This window comes from Pristiophorus japonicus, chromosome 12 (genome assembly GCF_044704955.1).
Source record: "Pristiophorus japonicus isolate sPriJap1 chromosome 12, sPriJap1.hap1, whole genome shotgun sequence".
NCBI classification, from domain to species: Eukaryota; Metazoa; Chordata; class Chondrichthyes; family Pristiophoridae; genus Pristiophorus; species Pristiophorus japonicus.
The window spans coordinates 51,193,493-51,212,099 of NC_091988.1; the positions used below are offsets into that span (position 1 = coordinate 51,193,493).

Consider the following 18,607-nt stretch of genomic DNA (forward strand, 5'->3'; position numbering starts at 1 on the left):
TTGGGACTCCAGTGGATAAGCCCTCTGGTGGTTAGACATGGTATTTACAGGTTTACAGACATAACAGTGGTAGTGGAGCATTCAATGTTGGAGCAAATCAGACCAGGTTGGTCGAGAGAAAGGACAGCAGGTAGTAGAGCAGGCCAGAAGTGGAGAGCACCACATGAAGCCAGAATGCAGAAAGTGGGGAGCACAAACCAGATAAATGAGCAGGAGACAGGGTACGGTAGCATAGTGGTTGTGTTACTGGACTAGTAATCCAGAGGCCTGGACTAATAATCCAGAAACGCGAGTTGAAATCCCACCACGGAAGCTGGGGAATTTAAATTCAGTTAATTAAATACATTTGGAATTAAAAAGCTAGTATCAGTAATGGTGACCATGGGCTAGATTTTCCACTTTTTTTTGCATGCATAACGCCCACTTAACGCCCATTTTACCGCTGAAATGACGTACAATGCCCAGATATCGTCCATTTCGGCACAAAATAGAAACTGATGCCCATTTTTTGGACACTTATCGCCGAGCGTTACTTTCCCCATGTGCGTAATGCCAGAAAAAAATAATACCTCCCGCCCACATTTTTTGGGCGGAATCATCAGAATAGGTGAAATCAGAGGCCATAATATTGCCCAGCATTAGTTTCCGCAAGTAATTAACGCCGAGAGTCAATAATACCGACCACCCACTTTTTTTTGTCGTGAAGATACATTTGCCGAAACTAACGCCCAGGAGATCGCCCAGCCTCACTTTCACCACCTCGCACATATCTCACCCACAATATCACTCGCCCAAAACACCGCTCAGAAAAAGTGGAACTGTTCTGAACGAATCACAGCGGTGTGGGTGCCATTTTAAAATCGCAGGTCGCTTCATTCAAAAGGCTGCTTCAACTTCGGTGGAGTTTTGATTGACTCTGGAGTTCTTCTCAGGTGAAGTGACCATCTCAACAGACATATTTTCAGACTCTGGACTATTGGGAGTTTACTGTAGGTGTATTTTAGTGAGGAAATTATTGCTTCTGATCAATCGATATTATACTTTCATTGCAATGGGGCCAGCCATTTCGCAGCCTGCATCGATTAATATGCAGATGCTGCAGAGTGCAAATGGCTCAATGCCTGATGCACATCATTATGTGCCCAATTTAAGACATGCAAGAATGAGGAGGAGGTCCAGATCATTCACACCCCGCACTTGCAGGGAAAAAAGAGGTCTTACCTCGACATGTCTCAGCACACCTGCCTTTGGAGACTGCGCTTCCACAAGGTGGTGATCAATGAACTATGTGAGCTCATCAGGCCACATATGCAGCCTGCCATCAGGACATCAGCGTCAGTCGAGTTCAAGGTCACCGCGGCACTGTCTTTCTATGCATCCGATTCCTTTCGGGCCTCCGCGCTCGAGATTTCCCATTTGTCTCACCATATCACCCATCGCTGCATTAGATAGGTCACGGAGGCCCTGTACGCGAGAAGAAAGGACGTTTATCAGCTTCCCCATGACCACGGAAGCTCAGACTGACAGGGCTGGAGCATCCTACCGCATTGCTAAGTTCCCCAGGGTGCAGGGAGCAATACAGTGCACTCACATCGCCATGCGGGCACCTTCTCAGGACCCAGAGCTTTTTTGTAACAGAAAAGGATTTCACTCCCTGAAGATCTAACTAGTTATCGACCACAACCAGATCATAAAGGCAGTGAATGCCAAATGTCCGGGCAGCTTCGATGAGGCTCACATCTTGCGTCAGAGTGCTGTCTCTGACATGTTTAAGAGTCAGCCACAAGGGCAATGCTGGATGCTTGGTGATAACCGATATAGCTTAGCCACCTGGCTGATGACACCCCTGCATGACACCCAGACCTAGGCCGAGAAGCGATACAACCTGAACCACAGAGACATACGCAATGTGGTCGAGAAAACAGTAACTGTGCTTAAGCAACGCTTCAGATGCCTGGAACACTCAGGAGGGGAGCTACAATATAACCCTGAGCAAGTAGATTAATTTGTGGTCGTGTGCTCCATGCTGCAAAACCTGGCTATCAGGAGGTGCCAAGAATTGCCAGAAGGCACTGATGCTCCACCTCAGGAGAGAGAGGAAGAGGACGATGAGGGGCTGGACGCTGACCTAGGGCCAGACAATCAGGCTATGCAACCATGCCCATGACCCCCTCCAGACCGCAGGAAAGGGTCCGTGGTGGCTACATAGCTGCAAGACTCTTACGTGAGGAGCTGATATCTGAACGATTTGCCTGAAAGAATGTTGCAGTGAGTGACAACGCTGACACACGGCTGTGTGTGTGCAGCTCAGACATCAATGGTGCCCATCACCTTGGTGCCAGTTAAAGTTTACGTTGATTGAAGTTAAGTTTTATTTAACCCTTTCATGTTAAGAAATCACCAGTGTGTAACAGTCCAGCTATCTGAGACAATGTGCAACAAGGTTCAATAAAAAAACATTTATGCCAACATTGGTCTGAAATCATAAGTATCACTGGCAATAACACCCAACCCCCGCCCACGCCCCACTTTTTCCACCATTGGCATCAATCAAATGGTCAACATGTCCAGCAACACAGAATACAAATGAAAGCAGGAGGGTGGTCCCCAGCCCCCATACATTACAACAAATTGCATACACCCAGATGGAGATATAACACAGCCATCACCTGCGGACATGCACCTCACTTTCCTTCCCCTCTCCCCTTCTTCTCCCCACCTCTACCCCTTCCCCTCCTCAATCTATGCCACCTGGCCGAGGAGCTCCTCAGGTGGTGCCTCATTGCGGGGGATGAAGGCAGTGGTTGCACGGGTACGGGAGCGGACGGTGCCGAGGAGGCAACGTTCTCTGATGCAGTAACGGGATCTTGGTGCTGCCTCTCATCTGTCGTTCACAGTGATGGTGCGGAACCCAGGGGTGGAGTGCAGTGCTCCAGGACCACTGGGAGGCCTGTGCCAGCAGTGTTCCTGGCTATCGCCTCCAGGGCCTCCGCCATCCGCGGAACATACTCTGCCATGGTGGCCAGCTGTCGGGATATGCCCCCCAATACATCGAGGAGCTGGTCACCAAAGTCTACAGTCCTCTTGGACAATTGTACCATCTCTCCGCTCTCATGTCGCGCTCATGAACCAGACCTGCCGCGTCGATGAAACCTCCGTGGGATTGGCACCGCCCTGGAGACAAATGGGGTGCCCTTTGGCGTGCTGCTTGGGGCGGGTACCTCCAGAGTGGAGGCGGGAATGACCGGAGGAGCACTAGATTGTCTTGGGGTGAAATGGCTTCTGGAGCGTGGCGATGCAGGTTCCTCAAAGTCCGCACTCTCATCCGTAGAGAACAGACCTAGCGGATTGACGGGCGAGAATCAGAGCTCCTCAGCAGATGTAGGTTCGTCCGGCGAGTCCGGCCCCGCGCACCCACCTTCTGGCCTCTGTGGTCTTGCCTGGGGTCGTGCTGCTGGCTGAGTTGCAAAACACAAATGAGGTTATTAGAGGAGAAGGGGGTGCGAGGGTGACAAGGTGAGTCCAGTGCAACACACAGCATATGCAGGACAAAAGCGCCACCGCTATCAAGATCATCACAGACGTCACATTTCATGACCATCAACACATTCTGCATTGCAATGATTTTCATTCGACCAGTATTATTTCTAGGACAATTTTAGAAATGATCTATCATATATGATTGTTCGGATATGAGTGGGTGTGGAATCCATTGATTTTACATCACGCAATGGTGTAAACTTTACTCACGTGACATCACTTCAGGGTCTGCAGATGTGTCTGTGGCTGTCCGGGTGTGCTTCCCCATGAGTGAGAGCACCCGCTCCTCCATCTCAGTGATGTCGCTGGGAACTAGTGGCCCCCACCCGTTTGCCTCTGCACGGACCTCATCGTCGATAGCTTCTTCTGTAAATGGTGACAAGACTGCATGGCATGAGATTATTGCGTGATATCATTGCTAGGTACTGTCACAGAGACTGATACAACACATAACCGACAGATGTAATCATGATTATTATGATAATTATCATTCTTTACCTAAAGACTTGCACCGTGACCGCGGGCTTTGACTACAACATTCCCGGTAAAAGTGAAAGACCTCACATCTAATGATAGTCCCTTATGACTGTTATGTAGTTATATAATTTAATTTGTAAGTACATGTAAATAAATGTAATACTTACTCTTGCGGATCCCACAAGGTCGTTCCATCGTTTGCGGCATTGGTTGCCCTCACGTACCTTGTTGGTCGCCGACGAGACCACTTTGCTATCTCGGCCCATATCTTCTGGTAGGCCTTTGGGGTGGGCTTCCCATGCCCTCCCTGGGGCAAATCACCCCAGCATGTCTCTTCCTCCTGCAAGAGGGAGGCATTTGCCTCGTCCGAAAACCTCCTCGCTCTTTTGCGCCCTCCAATGTGCTCCTCTCCCAGCTCACTGCTCTCGCCAGCATCAGTCTCTACAGTGTGCTGTGATGCCTCCTCCTCTCCCTCCATTATAGGCCAAATTCAGGCAAATATCTGGCTGGTAACAGCTAATTTTTGTTTCCCTATTTGCTCTAAAGCTCTAAATTCTCCCTCCTTCCTCCCAAAGCAGCCACACCACACCCACACATGCCTTCAGTCCCTCTCAGCTCCCTCTCTCTCTGTCTCCTCTTCTGCGCATGTCATGATGACCCTTGACCTCCTGAATGGAGGGAATCAAGCGTTGCCATGCTGTTGCTACGGATGGCGACACTTTACGGCAGAAAGTCAAAGAGATTTAACGCGAACGCCCTTTTCATATCACTCGCGGTAACAGCCAATTTCAAAAATGGAGACTTGGGGCTTTGAGAATGGGCGACAAGCCGGCGATCTGAAAACCCATTTTTACCGCCCATGCCAGAAATACCGCCCATTTTTGGACGATCTGCACAAAAGTATAAAATCTAGCCCCATGAAACTACCGGAGTGTTGGAAAAACCCTACAGCCTCAATAATGTGCTTCAGGGAAGGAAATCTGCCTTCCTTACCCAGTCTGGCCTATTATGTGACTCCAGACCCACAGTAATGTAGTTGACTCTTAACTGCCCTCTGAAATGGCCTAGCAAGCCACTCAGTTGTACCAAAACTGCTACGACAAAGTCAGCACTGTGGGAGTACCTTCACCACAAGGACTGCAGCGGTTCAAGAAGGTGGCTCACCACCACCTTCTCAAGGGAAATTAGGGATGGGCAATAAATGCTGGCCTTTCCAGTGACGCCCACATCCCGTGAACAAATATATATAAAAAAATAGACAGATCTTCTTTGTTTCGGTAGTCACTAGTTATTTATCCAGCAACTGACAAGCACAGGTTAGGAGCCCATGCTAGGCAGACAACAGATATCAGGAACTATTTACAAATGGCATAATAAGCAGCATGTTTCACCATAACATATGAGAGTGCTTTTCCAAATCTGCTGACAACTGCAAAATCAAAGACCATAGCCCATTAAACAGCGACTCAACCAGATGAAAAAGCAAAGACTCAATTGGAACTGGTTAGCACTTCGAGGCCCCATCACCATAGGCAGCAAGCCCTGAATTGTAGAGCAGATCACCTCAATCTGAGCCTCCAGGTAATGCTTTCTAGTTATTGTCATTCCTTCAGAATGTCATCATCATTTAGTCACAGACATCTGCGTTCAGCATGGTAGAATGACCTACCCAAGACAACTCGTTTGTGCGGCCACCTTCATGTTCGAGATGTCCTAGTCTAGTGCTGTATGGGAGGTTTACACTTCACCAATTCCTCATGTTTTGGTAAAGAATCATGCGCACTGTGAAGCTGCCTCCCTCTGTGGGGTGCTGAGCAACAAATTGTAGGCCAGGGTCTGCTCTCCATGTAATCTTTACCCCTTTTGTCTGATAACTGGATCCTGGACTTCACAAATGAGTCAAAGGAAGCCCTCCTGGTGCATACCTAGGAGAACTGTTTGGATATGTCTTATATAACCCACTTTAGGGATTTGGTATCATTAAAGAAAAAGAAAAAGGATTAAAGCACCCTTTTCTCTTTCTTAGGTTCAAAGAACTGCGTCCAAGATAAACTTGGCATCCAACATGAATTCCATGTACTGATATGAATCAGCAATTTGAACAGACAGTCCTTACATCTTCCAGTCAATACTTTTGAGATCTTATTTTGAGCCGTACAAAGCTATAATACTGCATTTGGCGACAACTACTAACATGAGCCACTGGTTGGCTCAAATCCTCTGTGATGCGCTAGGTGAACTTACATTACAAACTCAGCACTTAACTGGCATTTTATTTTATCACCAAATAAACCAGGAAATTCTCATCAAGTGGTTGTCATCAGTCAGATAGAAATTCCTTAATGTTCGCTGGGCTTTCTATCCAACACTGCAGGTGGAGTTAAGATTGGATTGAAGAGGTGTAGTGTTTCTGACTGTTTTTACTGCAAGTCAGCAGCAGACTTTCAAGACACGAGTTACCAACTATTATACCATTTAATACCACCCAGTACATAAAATGACTCACGGCAGAGGTGAGTGAAATGCTGGGAATTTCCTCAGATGCTCCCGCTCCACCATTGTAACTTTGACAGAAGTGCGGTGGAAATCCAGTTCTCAAGCGCCAACAGGGCTCAGTGAAGTTACAGCAGCAGTGGGAGCTGCTCTGAGGAAATTCTGTACCATAATAAGAGAGCTAATATCTGTAAACATCTAATAACCATTTTACCTGGAGCTGTAAGGGAGCGTCTGAATCCTCGTAGATTCGCCGCGCTACACCGTTATTATCCAGTGCCATTTTCTCCAGAAAACTGAACTTAACATCATAACCAAACCCAAGGCAGTACACGTTGTACCTGTCTTTTACGGCTTTTTTAACATTATTCTGGATGGCAGTTGGGTCTGATTCCCCTGTAATAAAAATAAACATAATTTATTTTGCAATTATTCATTTAATGAACAGTTCTTAGATGGAACATGCTACAAGCTGAGGACAAAATAAATAACTATTCAGCCTTTTTTCACAGACTTGGTAAGGGGTTCTATCAGGAAGGGTTGAAGGTTTGACATGACGCTACATTAGCAGTGGTTAGGTCCTTTTTATAGAAGGACAAAGTATTTTATTACTGTACTTTGATCACTGATACAGGTATTGCATGCGACGAATACTCATCAATCTTATTATTCTGTATGCTTTACCTACCATGGTATAAGGCAGCCTATGATTCAAGACAGCTTACAATCCACTTTGGATTTAGGCATGGTGCCAGAGGACTGGAGGACTCCTAACATAAACATAAGAAATAGGAACAGGAGAAGGCCATACGGCCCCTCAAGCCTGCTCTGTCATTCAATAAGATCATGGCTGATCTGATCAGCTCCACTTCCCTGCCCACTCCCCATAACCCCTTATCCCCTTATTGTTTAAGAAACTGTTTACTTCTGTCTTAAATTTATTCAATGTCCCAGCTTCCACAACTCTCTGAGGCAGCAAATTCCACAGATTTACAACCCTCTGAGAGAAGAAATTCCTCCTTATCTCTGTTTTAAATGGGCGGCCCCTTATTCTAAGATCATGCCCTCTAGTTCTAGTCTCCCCATCAGTGGAAATATCTTCTCTGCATCCACCTTGTCAAGCACTCTCATAATCTTATACATTTTGATAAGATCACCTCTCATTCTTCTGAATTCCAATGAGTAGAGGCCCAACCTACTCAACCTTTCCTCATAAGTCAACCCACTCATCCCCGGAATCAACCTAGTGAACCTTCTCTGAACTGCCTCCAAAGCAAATATATCCTTTCGTAAATATGGAAACCAAAACTGCACTATTCCAGGTGTGGCCTCACCAATACCTTATATAGCTGTAGCAAGACTTCCCTGCTTTTACACCCCATCCCCTTTGCAATAAAGGCCAAGATATCATTGGCTTTCCTGATTACTTGCTGTACCTGCATACTATCCTTTTGTGCTTCATGCAGAAGTACCCCCAGGTCCCGCTGTACTTTACAATCTTTTTCTTTTAAATAATAACTTGCTTTGTGATTTTTTTTCTGCCGAAATGCATGGCCTCACACTTTCCAACATTATACTCCATCTGCCAAATTTTTACCCACTTACTTAGCCTGTCTATGTCCTTTTGCAGATTTTTTGTGTCCTCCTCACACATTGCATTACCTCCCATCTTTGTATCATCAGCAAACTTGGTGACATTACACTCAATCCCTTCTTCCAAGTCGTTAATATAGATTGTAAATAGTTGGGGTCCCAGCACTGATCCCTGCGGCATCCCACTAGTTACTGGTTGCCAACCAGAGAATGAACCATTTATCCCAACTCTCTGTTCTCTGTTCATTAGCCAATCTTCTATCCTTGCTAATATATTACCCCCAACCCTGTGAACATTTATCTTGTGCAGTAACCTTTTATGTGGCACCTTGTCAAATGCCTTCTGGAAATCCAAATACACCGCATCCACTGGTTCCCCTTTATCCACCCTATTTATTACCATCCTCAAAGAATCCAGCAAATTTGTCAAACATGACTTCCCCTTCATAAATCCATGCTGACTCTGCCTGACCGAATTTTGCTTTTCCAAATGTCCTGCTACTACTTCTTTAATAATGGACTCCAACATTTTCCCAACCAGAGATGTTAGGCTAGCTGGTCTATAGTTTCCTTCTTTTTGTGTGCCCCCTTTTTTTAAATAGGGGCATTTCATTTGCAGTTTTCCAATATGCTGGTACCTCCCCAGAATCCAGGGAATTTTGGTAAATTACAACCAATGCATCCACAATCCCTGCCGCTACTTCTCTTAAGAGCCAAGGATGCAAGCCATCAGGTCCAGGGGATTTATCTGGCTTTAGTCCCATTATCTTACATATAAGGTTATGAGGGAGCTTGACAAGGACATGCTTAGTGATTGTGATTGTGTTAAGTTAATCTCCCCCATAGCCCCTAGACTATCCATTGTCGGAATATTGTTAGTATCCTCTACCGTAACGTGGGTCATGAAATGTGATGTCTGTGATGAGATTGATAGCGGTGGTGCTTTTGTCGTGCATATGCTGTGTGTAGCGCTGGACTCACCTTGTCATCCTAGCACCCCCTTCTCCTCTAATAACCTCATTTGTGTTTTGCAGCTCAGCCAGCGGTGCAGCCCCAGGCAATGCCACAGAGGCCAGAAGGTGGGGGCACGGGGCAGAAGCCGGCAGACGATCCTACTACATCTGGTGCTGAGGAGCTCCGATTGTCACCCGTCAATCCGCTGGGTCTGTTCTCGATGGATGAGAGTGCAGACTTCGAAGAACCTGCATCACCATGCTCCAGAAGCCATTCCACCCCAAGGAGATCTAGTCGTCCTCCGGTCAACCCGCCTCCACTCTGGAGGTACCGGCCCCGAGCACCTCTCCACAGGGCATCCCATTTGTCCCCAGGATGGTGCCGACCCCACGCAGGCCTCATGGACGCGGCAGGTCTGTTCCACGAGCGCGACATGACAGCGGAGAGATGGTACATTTGTCCAGGAGGACTGTAGCCATTGCTGACCAGCTCATCGAAGCATTGGGGGTTATATCCCGACAGCTGGCCATCATGACCGAGTACATTCCACGCATGGCGGAGTCCCTGGATGCGATAGCCAGGAACACTGCTGCCACATGCTCGAGTGCGGCACTTCACCCTAAGTTCTGCACCACCGCTGCGAACGACAGATGCGAGGCAGGACCAAGATCCTGCTTCTGGATCAGAGCATGTTCCCCCCTTGGCACCTCCCCCCCCCCCCCGCTCCCGTACCCGTGCAACCACCGCATCTACTTCATCCTCCCCAATGAGGCACCGCCTGAGGAGCTCCCCGGCAGGTGCCATGGAGCGAGGAGGAGTAGGGGTAGAGGTGGGGAGAAGGAGAGGGGGAAGGAAAGTGAGGTACATGTGCGCAGGTGATGGCTGTGTTATATCTCCATCTGGGTGTATGCAATTTGTTGCAATGTATGGGGGCTGGGGACCACGCTCCTGCTTTGCCTTTGTATTCTGTGTTGGTGGACATGTTGAACATGTGATTGATGTCATTGGTGGAAAAAGTGGGGTGGGGGCAGGGTTTGGGTGTTATTGGCTGTGATACTTATGATTTCAGACCAATGTTGGTATTAAACTTTTGTTATTGAACATAACCTTATTGCGCATTGTCTCAGATAGCTGGAACGTTACACACTGAAAGGGTTAAATAAAACTTATCAATCAACGTAAACTTTAACTGGCACCAAGTTGATGGGCACCATTGATGTCTGAGCTGCACACACACAGCACTGTGTCAGCATTGTCACTCACATCAGCGCCCTTTCAGGCAAATCTTTCAGATATCAGCTCCTCACGTAAGAGTGGGATTTAACAAATACCAGCCACACCGCTGGCGTTCGTTCCAGTTTGTTCCACTTTTTTCGGGCGTTTTTTTGAGCAAGCGATATTGTTGACAATATGTGCGCGAGGTGGTGAAATTGATGATGGCCGATCTCCATGGCCGCTAGTTTGGGTAAAATTGCTCTTTACAACAAAAAACAGTGGGCGGGCGTTCATATTGAATCTCGGCGTTAATTCCGTGCGGAAAGTAACGCTTGCCGATATTATGGGCGTTGATTTCGCCCATTCTGCTGATACCGCCCAAAAAAAGTGGGAAGGCGGTAATATTTTTGCCCGGCTTTAAGCACATTGGGAAAATAACGCTTGGCGATAAGTCTCCTAAAAAAGCCTGTCAGTTTCCATTTTGTGCCAAAATGGGCGATATATGGGTGTTATACGTCATTTCAGTGGTAAAATGGATGTTAAGTGGGCGTTAAGTATGCAAAAAAAGTGGAGGTTCTAGCCCATGGACTGCAGGAAGATATCAATCTACTTGTCAGGTGGGCAGAACAGTGGCAAATGGAATTTAATTCGGAGATGTGTGAGGTAATGCACTTGGGGAGGGCTGATAAGGAAAGGGTATACACATTAAGCAGTAGGCCACTTAGAAGTGTAGATGAACAAAGGGACCTTGGAGTGCTTGTCCACTGATCCCTGAAAATAGCAGGCCAGGTGGATAAGTTGGTTAAGAAGGCCAATGGAATACTTGCCTTTATTGGCTGAGGCATAGAATACAAGAGCAGGGAGGTTATGCTTAAATTGTATAATGCTCTGGTTAGACCAAAGCTGGAATACTGCGTGCAGTTCTGATTGCCGTATTATAGGAAGGACATGATTGCACTGGAGAGGGTGCAGAGGAGATTTACGAGGAAGCTGCCTGGAATGGAGAATCTTAGCTATGAGGACAGATTGGATGGGCTGGGTTTGTTCTCCTTGGGACAGAGGAGGCTGAGAGGAGACCTCATTGAGGTGTATAAAATTTTGAGAGGCCTGGATATTGTGGCTAGCAAGGGCCTAGTTCCCTTGGTGGAGGGGTCAATTACGAAGGGGCATAGTTTTAAGATGGTTGGTGAAAGATTTAGAGGGGATTTGAGGGGAAGTTTCTTCACGCAGAGGGTTGTGGGGGTCTGGAACTCACTGCCTGGAAGGGTGGTAGAGGCAGAAACCCTCATCACATTTAAAACATGCTTGGATGGGCATTTGAAATGCCGTAACCTGCAGAGTTACGGACCTAGAGCTGGTAAGTGGGATTAGACTGGATAACCTCTTGTTGGCTGGTGCAGATACGATGATAAGTACTTCAGAGAATCGAATATGGCCAGTGTGATCTCCTGGACTAGTTTTGATTGCCTGGATTGGTCGGAGAGGAATTTTCCCAGATTTCTTTTCCCCAATTGGCCTGGGGTTTTAACTTTTTTTTTCCTCTTCCAGGAGATCGCATGTCTCCGGTTGGGGTGGAATGTAAAATGTTGCAATGTATGGTGTATCGCAGTTGTGTGGGGCAGACTGGTTGTGCTGGATGCTCTTTTCCTTTCTGCTATTGTTCATAGATTTATATGTAACTAATGTATATAATGACTCGAATGACTTGTTACTGTAAACTCACTCAGGTGCAAACCTCGTTCAACTTTACTCGCGCCCAAAGTGCCCACATGACATGGTACTCGCTCTTATATAGCAGGGCCCATGCACACGTGCGTACAGCCCGATGATCTCCGACAGTGGCGCCCCCTGATGTCTAGTGACCCTAAGCATCAATACATAACAACATCCCTCTTCAAGATCTTAGTATCAGTCTCTCTACAAATTAAGACGGGCTGGGGCTTTTCGCTCATGAGTTGATCGTCTCAGTTCAACTCCAGTTCTGGGCGAGCGTTCTGAGTCAGCTATGACTGGAGGCTGAGTAACCGATCTGATGGGAGTGGGAATGACTCTTATCAGAGACTGAAAGTCCAGATTCAGTAATGACAGCAGAGTCTTCTGATGAATGAACATTGGTTGGTTGGTCACTGACTGCATCTTCCTCAACCGGTTCTGGTTCATTCATGTGCCGCAGTTTTATCTGATCAACATGTTTCCTGCATGTTTGCCCATTCTTGAGCATGACAATAAACACTCTGTTACCCTCCATGGCTGTAACAGTACTGACGATCCACTTTGGACCTTGACCATAATTCAGCACATAAACTGAATCATTGACAGAGATGTCACGTGACACAGCAGCACGATTATGATACCATTGCTGATTTTGACGTCTGTTTTCAACATGATCATTCAAATAAGGATGGACAAGAGAGAGCTTGGTCTTGAGAGTTCTCCATCAGTAGTTCAGCAGGGGAAATCCCGATAAGCGTGTGAGGTCTTGTATATTGCTTAGTTACAGGACATGACAAACGAGTCTTCAGTGAACCCTGAGTCACACGTTTCATGCTTTGCTTGATTGTTTGAACTGCATGCTCTGTTTGACCATTAGACGCAGGTTTGAATGGAGCAGACCTTACATGTCTGATACCATTGAGTTTCATGAACTCCTGAAACTCAAGACATGTGAAGTAAGATCCATTATCACTCACAACGATGTCAGGAGTAGCAAACATGACATGAAGGCTCTAAATACTATCTGTGGACGCACTGATGACATAATAATACACTCTATCCACTTTGAATATGCATCCACCACAACAAAAAACATCTTTCCCAGGAAAGGGCCTGCAAAATCGATGTGTATCCTCGACTATGGTTTAGATGGCTATGACCAAAGACTCAGCGGAGATTCCGCTGGTGCTTTACTTAGCTGCATGCAATTATTGCACTGATGCACACATGATTCCAGATCAAAGTCAATTCCAGGCCACCAAACATGAGCCCTGGCAATGGCTTTCATCATGACAATACCAGGATAAGTGCTATGTAGTTCATGTACAAATTTTTCTCTGCATTTCTTAGGCATAACAACATGATTGCCCCACAGTAGACAATCTGACTGAATGGATAGTTCATCTTTGCAACGGTTGTAAGGTTTAGTCTCATCACACATTTCCATAGGTATTGCAGACCAATTACCACTGAGAACACAACGTTTCACAACCGATAAAATAGGATCATGGTTGGTCCAGATCCTCACTTGTTGAGAAGTGACAGGAGTTCCTTCACTCTCAAAAGCATCCATTACTAACAGTAGATCTGCAGGTTGAGTCGTCTCCACTTCAGGTGTGGGCAATGGCAGATGACTCAGTGCAGCGGCACAATTCTCAGTGCCAGGTCTATGACGAACAACACAATCATAGGCAGACAATGTCAACGGCCACCTCTGGATATGGAATGATGCATTGGTATTAATACCTTTGTTTTCCGAGAACAATGAAATGAGTGGCTTGTGATCCGTTTCGAGTTCAAAATGAAGACCAAACAGGTACTGATGCATCTTTTTGACCCCATACATACAGGCCAAAGCTTCTTTTTCAACCATGCTGTAAGCTCTTTCAGCCTTTGACAAACTTTTCGAAGCATACGCAACAGGTTGTAGCTTACCCGACTCATTTGTTGTTGGAGCACACAGCCAACTCCATATGATGAAGCATCACAAGCCAATACAAGACACATACACGGATCATAGTGAACAAGCAGCTTGTTCAAACAGAACAGATTCTTGGCCTTCTCAAAAGCTCTATCTTGAGATACACCCCAGACCCAGTTGTCGCCTTTGCTGAGCAGCATGTGCAGTGGCGCTAATAAAGTGCTTAATCTGGGTAAAAAATTACCAAAGTAGTTGAGTAGCCCAAGGAATGAACGCAGCTCCGTCCCATTCTGAGGTCTGGGTGCATTTCTGATGGCCTTGGTTTTCAAATCAGTAGGCCTGATGCCATCAGCAGCAATCTTCCTCCCCAGGAATTCAACTTCAGGTGCCATGAAGACACACTTCGAACGTTTCAGCCTGAGTCCCACTTTGTCCAGACGATGTAGGACTTCTTCAAGATTGTTCAGATTTTCAGCAGTGTCGCGACCTGTGACCACAATGCCATCTTTAAACACGATGGTTATAGGAACGAACTTCAGTAGACTCTCGATGTTCCTCTGAAATATGGTTGCAACCGAACGAATTCCAAAAAGACACCTGTTGTAGACGAACAGTCCTTTATGGGTGTTGATGCAGGTGAGTTTCTTCGACGTGTCGATAAGCTCCTGTGTCATATTGGCCAATGTCAGATCCAGTTTAGTGAACGATTTTCCACTAGCTAGCATGGCAAACAGGTCATCAGCCTTCGGTAGCGGATACTGATCCTGTTTCGAAAATTGGTTAATCGTAACCTTGTAGTCTCCACAGATCCTGACAGTGCCATCACTCTTTAACACAGGAATGATAGGACTGGCCCATTTGTTAAAGTCGACTAGTGATATGACCCCTTCACATTGGAATCTGTCAAGCTCAATTTCAACCTTCTCCCTCATCATGTACGGAACAGACCGAGCTTTATGATAGACAGGTCTTGCATCAGAATCCAGGTGAATCTGCACCTTGGCTCCAGTAAAATTGCCAATGCCCGATTCAAACAAAGAAGGAAACGTCTATAGCACTTGAGCACATGAAATGTCATCCATCGAGGACAACGCTTTGATATCATTCCAGTTCCACTTGATCTTCTTGAGCCAATTCCTGCCAAACAGCATTGGACCAGTTCCTGGGACGATCCATAATGGTAACTCAGGAACCACACCATCATATGACATCTTGACTACTGCAGTGACAATCACCGGTCTGAGTTCCTTAGTATAATTACGCAACTTGGCATTGACTGGACTCAGCTTAGGCTTCACAGCCTCAGTGTCCCACAGCTTGTCGAATGTCCTTTGGCTCATTATTGACTGACTCGCACCTGTGTCCAGCTCCATTGATACAGGCACAGCATTCAGCTTCACATTAACGATTATTGGTTGGCTCTTTGTCAGGAAAGAATACATAAGAACATTAGAACATAAGAATTAGGAACAGGAGTAGGCCATCTAGCCCCTCGAGCCTGCTCCGCCATTCAACAAGATCATGGATGATCTGGCCGTGGACTCAGTTCCACTTACCCGCCCGCTCCCCGTAACCCTTATTTCCCTTATTGGTTAAAAATCTATCTATCTGTGATTTGAATACATTCAATGAGCTAGCCTCAACTGCTTCCTTGGGCAGAGAATTCCACAGATTCACAACCCTCTGGGAGAAGAAATTCCTTCTCAACTCGGTTTTAAATTGGCTCCCCTGTATTTTGAGGCTGTGCCCCCTAGTTCTAGTCTCCCCGACCAGTGGAAACAACCTCTCTGCCTCTATCTTGTCTATCCCTTTCATTATTTTAAATGTTTCTACAAGATCACCCCTCATCCTTCTGAACTCCAACGAGTAAAGACCCAGTCTACTCAATCTATCATCATAAGGTAACCCCCTCATCTCCGGAATCAGCCTAGTGAATCGTCTCTGTACCCCCTCCAAAGCTAGTATATCCTTCCTTAAGTAAGGTGACCAAAACTGCACACAGTACTCCACGTGCGGCCTCACCAATACCCTGTACAGTTGCAGCAGGACCTCCCTATTTTTGTACTCCATCCCTCTCACAATGAAGGCCAACATTCCATTTGCCTTCCTGATTACCTGCTGCACCTGCAAACTAATTTTTTGGGATTCATGCACAAGGACCCCAGGTCCCTCTGCACCGCAGCATGTTGTAATTTCTCCCCATTCAAATAATATTCCCTTTTACTGTTCTTTTTTCCAAGGTGGATGACCTCACATTTTCCGACATCGTATTCCGTCTGCCAAACCTTAGCCCATTCGTTTAACCTATCTAAATCTCTTTGCAGCCTCTCTCTGTCCTCTACACAAACCGCTTTCCCACTAATCTTTGTGTCATCTGCAAATTTTGTTACACTACACTCTGTCCCCTCTTCCAGTTCATCTATGTATATTGTAAACAGTTGTGGTCCCAGCACCGATCCCTGTGGCACATCACTAACCACTGATTTCCAACCCAAAAAGGACCCATTTATCCCGACTCTCTGCTTTCTGTTAGCCAGCCAATTCTCTATCCATGCTAATACATTTCCTCTGACTCCACGGACCTTTATCTTCTGCAGTAACCTTTTGTGTGGCACCTTATTGAATGCCTTTTGGAAATCTAAATACACCACATCCATTGGTACACCTCTATCCACCATGCTCGTTATATCCTCAAAGAATTCCAGTAAATTAGTTAAACATGATTTCCCCTTCATGAATCCATGTTGCGTCTGCTTGATTGCACTATTCCTATCTAGGTGTCCCGCTATTTCTTCCTTAACGATAGCTTCAAGCATTTTCCCCACTGCAGATGTTAAACTAACCAGCCTTTTGTCTGTCCCCTTTGTTAAACAGAGGCATTACATTAGCTGCTTTCCAATCCGCTGGTACCTCCCCAGAGGCCAGAGAATTTTGGTAGATTATAACGAATGCATCTGCTATAACTTCCGCCATCTCTTTTAATAACCTGGGATGCATTTCATCAGGACCAGGGGACTTGTTTACCTTGAGTCCCATTAGCCTGTCCAGCACTACCCCCCTAGTGATAGTGATTATCTCAAGTTCCTCCCTTCCCACACTCCTGTGACCAGCAATTTCTGGCATGGTTTCTGTTTCTTCCACTGTGAAGACCGAAGCAAAATAATTGTTTAAGGTCTCAGCCATTTCCACATTTCCCATTATTAAATCCCCCTGCTCATCTTCTAAGGGACCAACATTTACTTTAGTCACTCTTTTCCGTTTTATATATTGGTAAAAGCTTTTACTATCTGTTTTTATGTTTTGCGCAAGTTTACTTTCGTAATCTATCTTTCCTTTCTTTATTGCTTTCTTAGTCATTCTTTGCTGTCGTTTAAAATTTTCCCATTCTTCTATTTTTCCACTAACCTTGGCCACCTTATACACATTGGTTTTTAATTTGATACTCTCCTTTATTTCCTTGGTTATCCACGGCTGGTTATCCCTTCTCTTACCGCCCTTCTTTTTCACTGGAATATATTTTTGTTGAGCACTATGAAAGAGCTCCTTAAAAGTCCTCCACTGTTCCTCAATTGTGCCACCGTTTAGTCTGTGTTTCCAGTCTACTTTAGCCAACTCTGCCCTCATCCCACTGTAGTCCCCTTTGTTTAAGCATAGTACGCTCATTTGAGACACTACTTCCTCACCCTCAATCTGTATTACAAATTCAACCATACTGTGATCACTCATTCCGAGAGGATCTTTTATTAGGAGATCGTTTATTATTCCTGTCACATTACACAGGACCAGATCTAAGATGGCTTGCTCCCTTGTAGGTTCTGTAATATACTGTTCTAAGAAACAATCCCGTATGCATTCTATGAATTCCTTCTCAAGGCTACCCCATGCGATTTGATTTGACCAATCGATATGTAGATTAAAATCCCCCATGATTACTGCCGTTCCTTTTTCACATGCCTCCATTATTCCCTTGATTGTTGCCCACCCCACCGTGAAGTTATTATTTGGGGGCCTATAAACTACGCCCACCAGTGACTTTTTCCCCTTACTATCTCTAATCTCCACCCACAATGATTCAACATTTTGTTCATTAGAGCCAATATCATCTCTCACAACTGCCCTGATATCATCCTTTATTAACAGAGCTACCCCACCTCCTTTCCCTTCTTGTCTATCTTTCCGAATTGTCAGATACCCCTGTTTGTTTAATTCCCTGTCTTGGCCAACTTGCAACCACGTTTCTGTAATGGCCACCAAATCATACCCATTTGTAATGATTTGTGCCGTGAGCTCATTTACTTTATTTCAAATGCTGTGTGCCTTTAGGTAGAGTGTTTTAATACTAGTTTTTAAACCATGATTTTTAGTTTTGACCCCTCCTGCAGCCCCTTTATATTCATACATATTGTCCCTTCCTATCACCTTGTGGTTTACACTTACCCCAGTACTACTCTGCTCTGTTGCCTCCTGCCTTTTGCATTCTTTTTTGGGGTCCTGTTCATCTGAGCTCTCAACCAATCTAACTAGCTCAGAGCCCTCTCCTGGGTTCTGAATACTCCTTGCATTGAAGCACCGAGCTTTCATGCTTGCCTTTTTATTACACTTTGACCCTTTAGAATTTTGCTGTACAGTGGCCCTTTTTGTTTTTTGCCTTGGGTTTCTCTGCCTTCCACTTTTACTCATCTCCTTTCTGTCTTTTGCTTC

General features: G+C 45.8%; 1 protein-coding gene across 1 annotated transcript in view; it reads right to left on the reverse strand.

Moving 5' to 3' along the window:
* Window positions 1–18,607, reverse strand: part of LOC139276762 (inter-alpha-trypsin inhibitor heavy chain H3-like) — a 202,633-nt gene that overhangs the window by 145,475 nt on the left and 38,551 nt on the right. Inside the window, exon 12 of the mRNA XM_070894771.1 lies at window positions 6,725–6,906. Within this exon, the coding sequence (XP_070750872.1) occupies window positions 6,725–6,906 (182 nt within the window). The remainder of the gene's footprint in view (window positions 1–6,724; window positions 6,907–18,607) is intronic.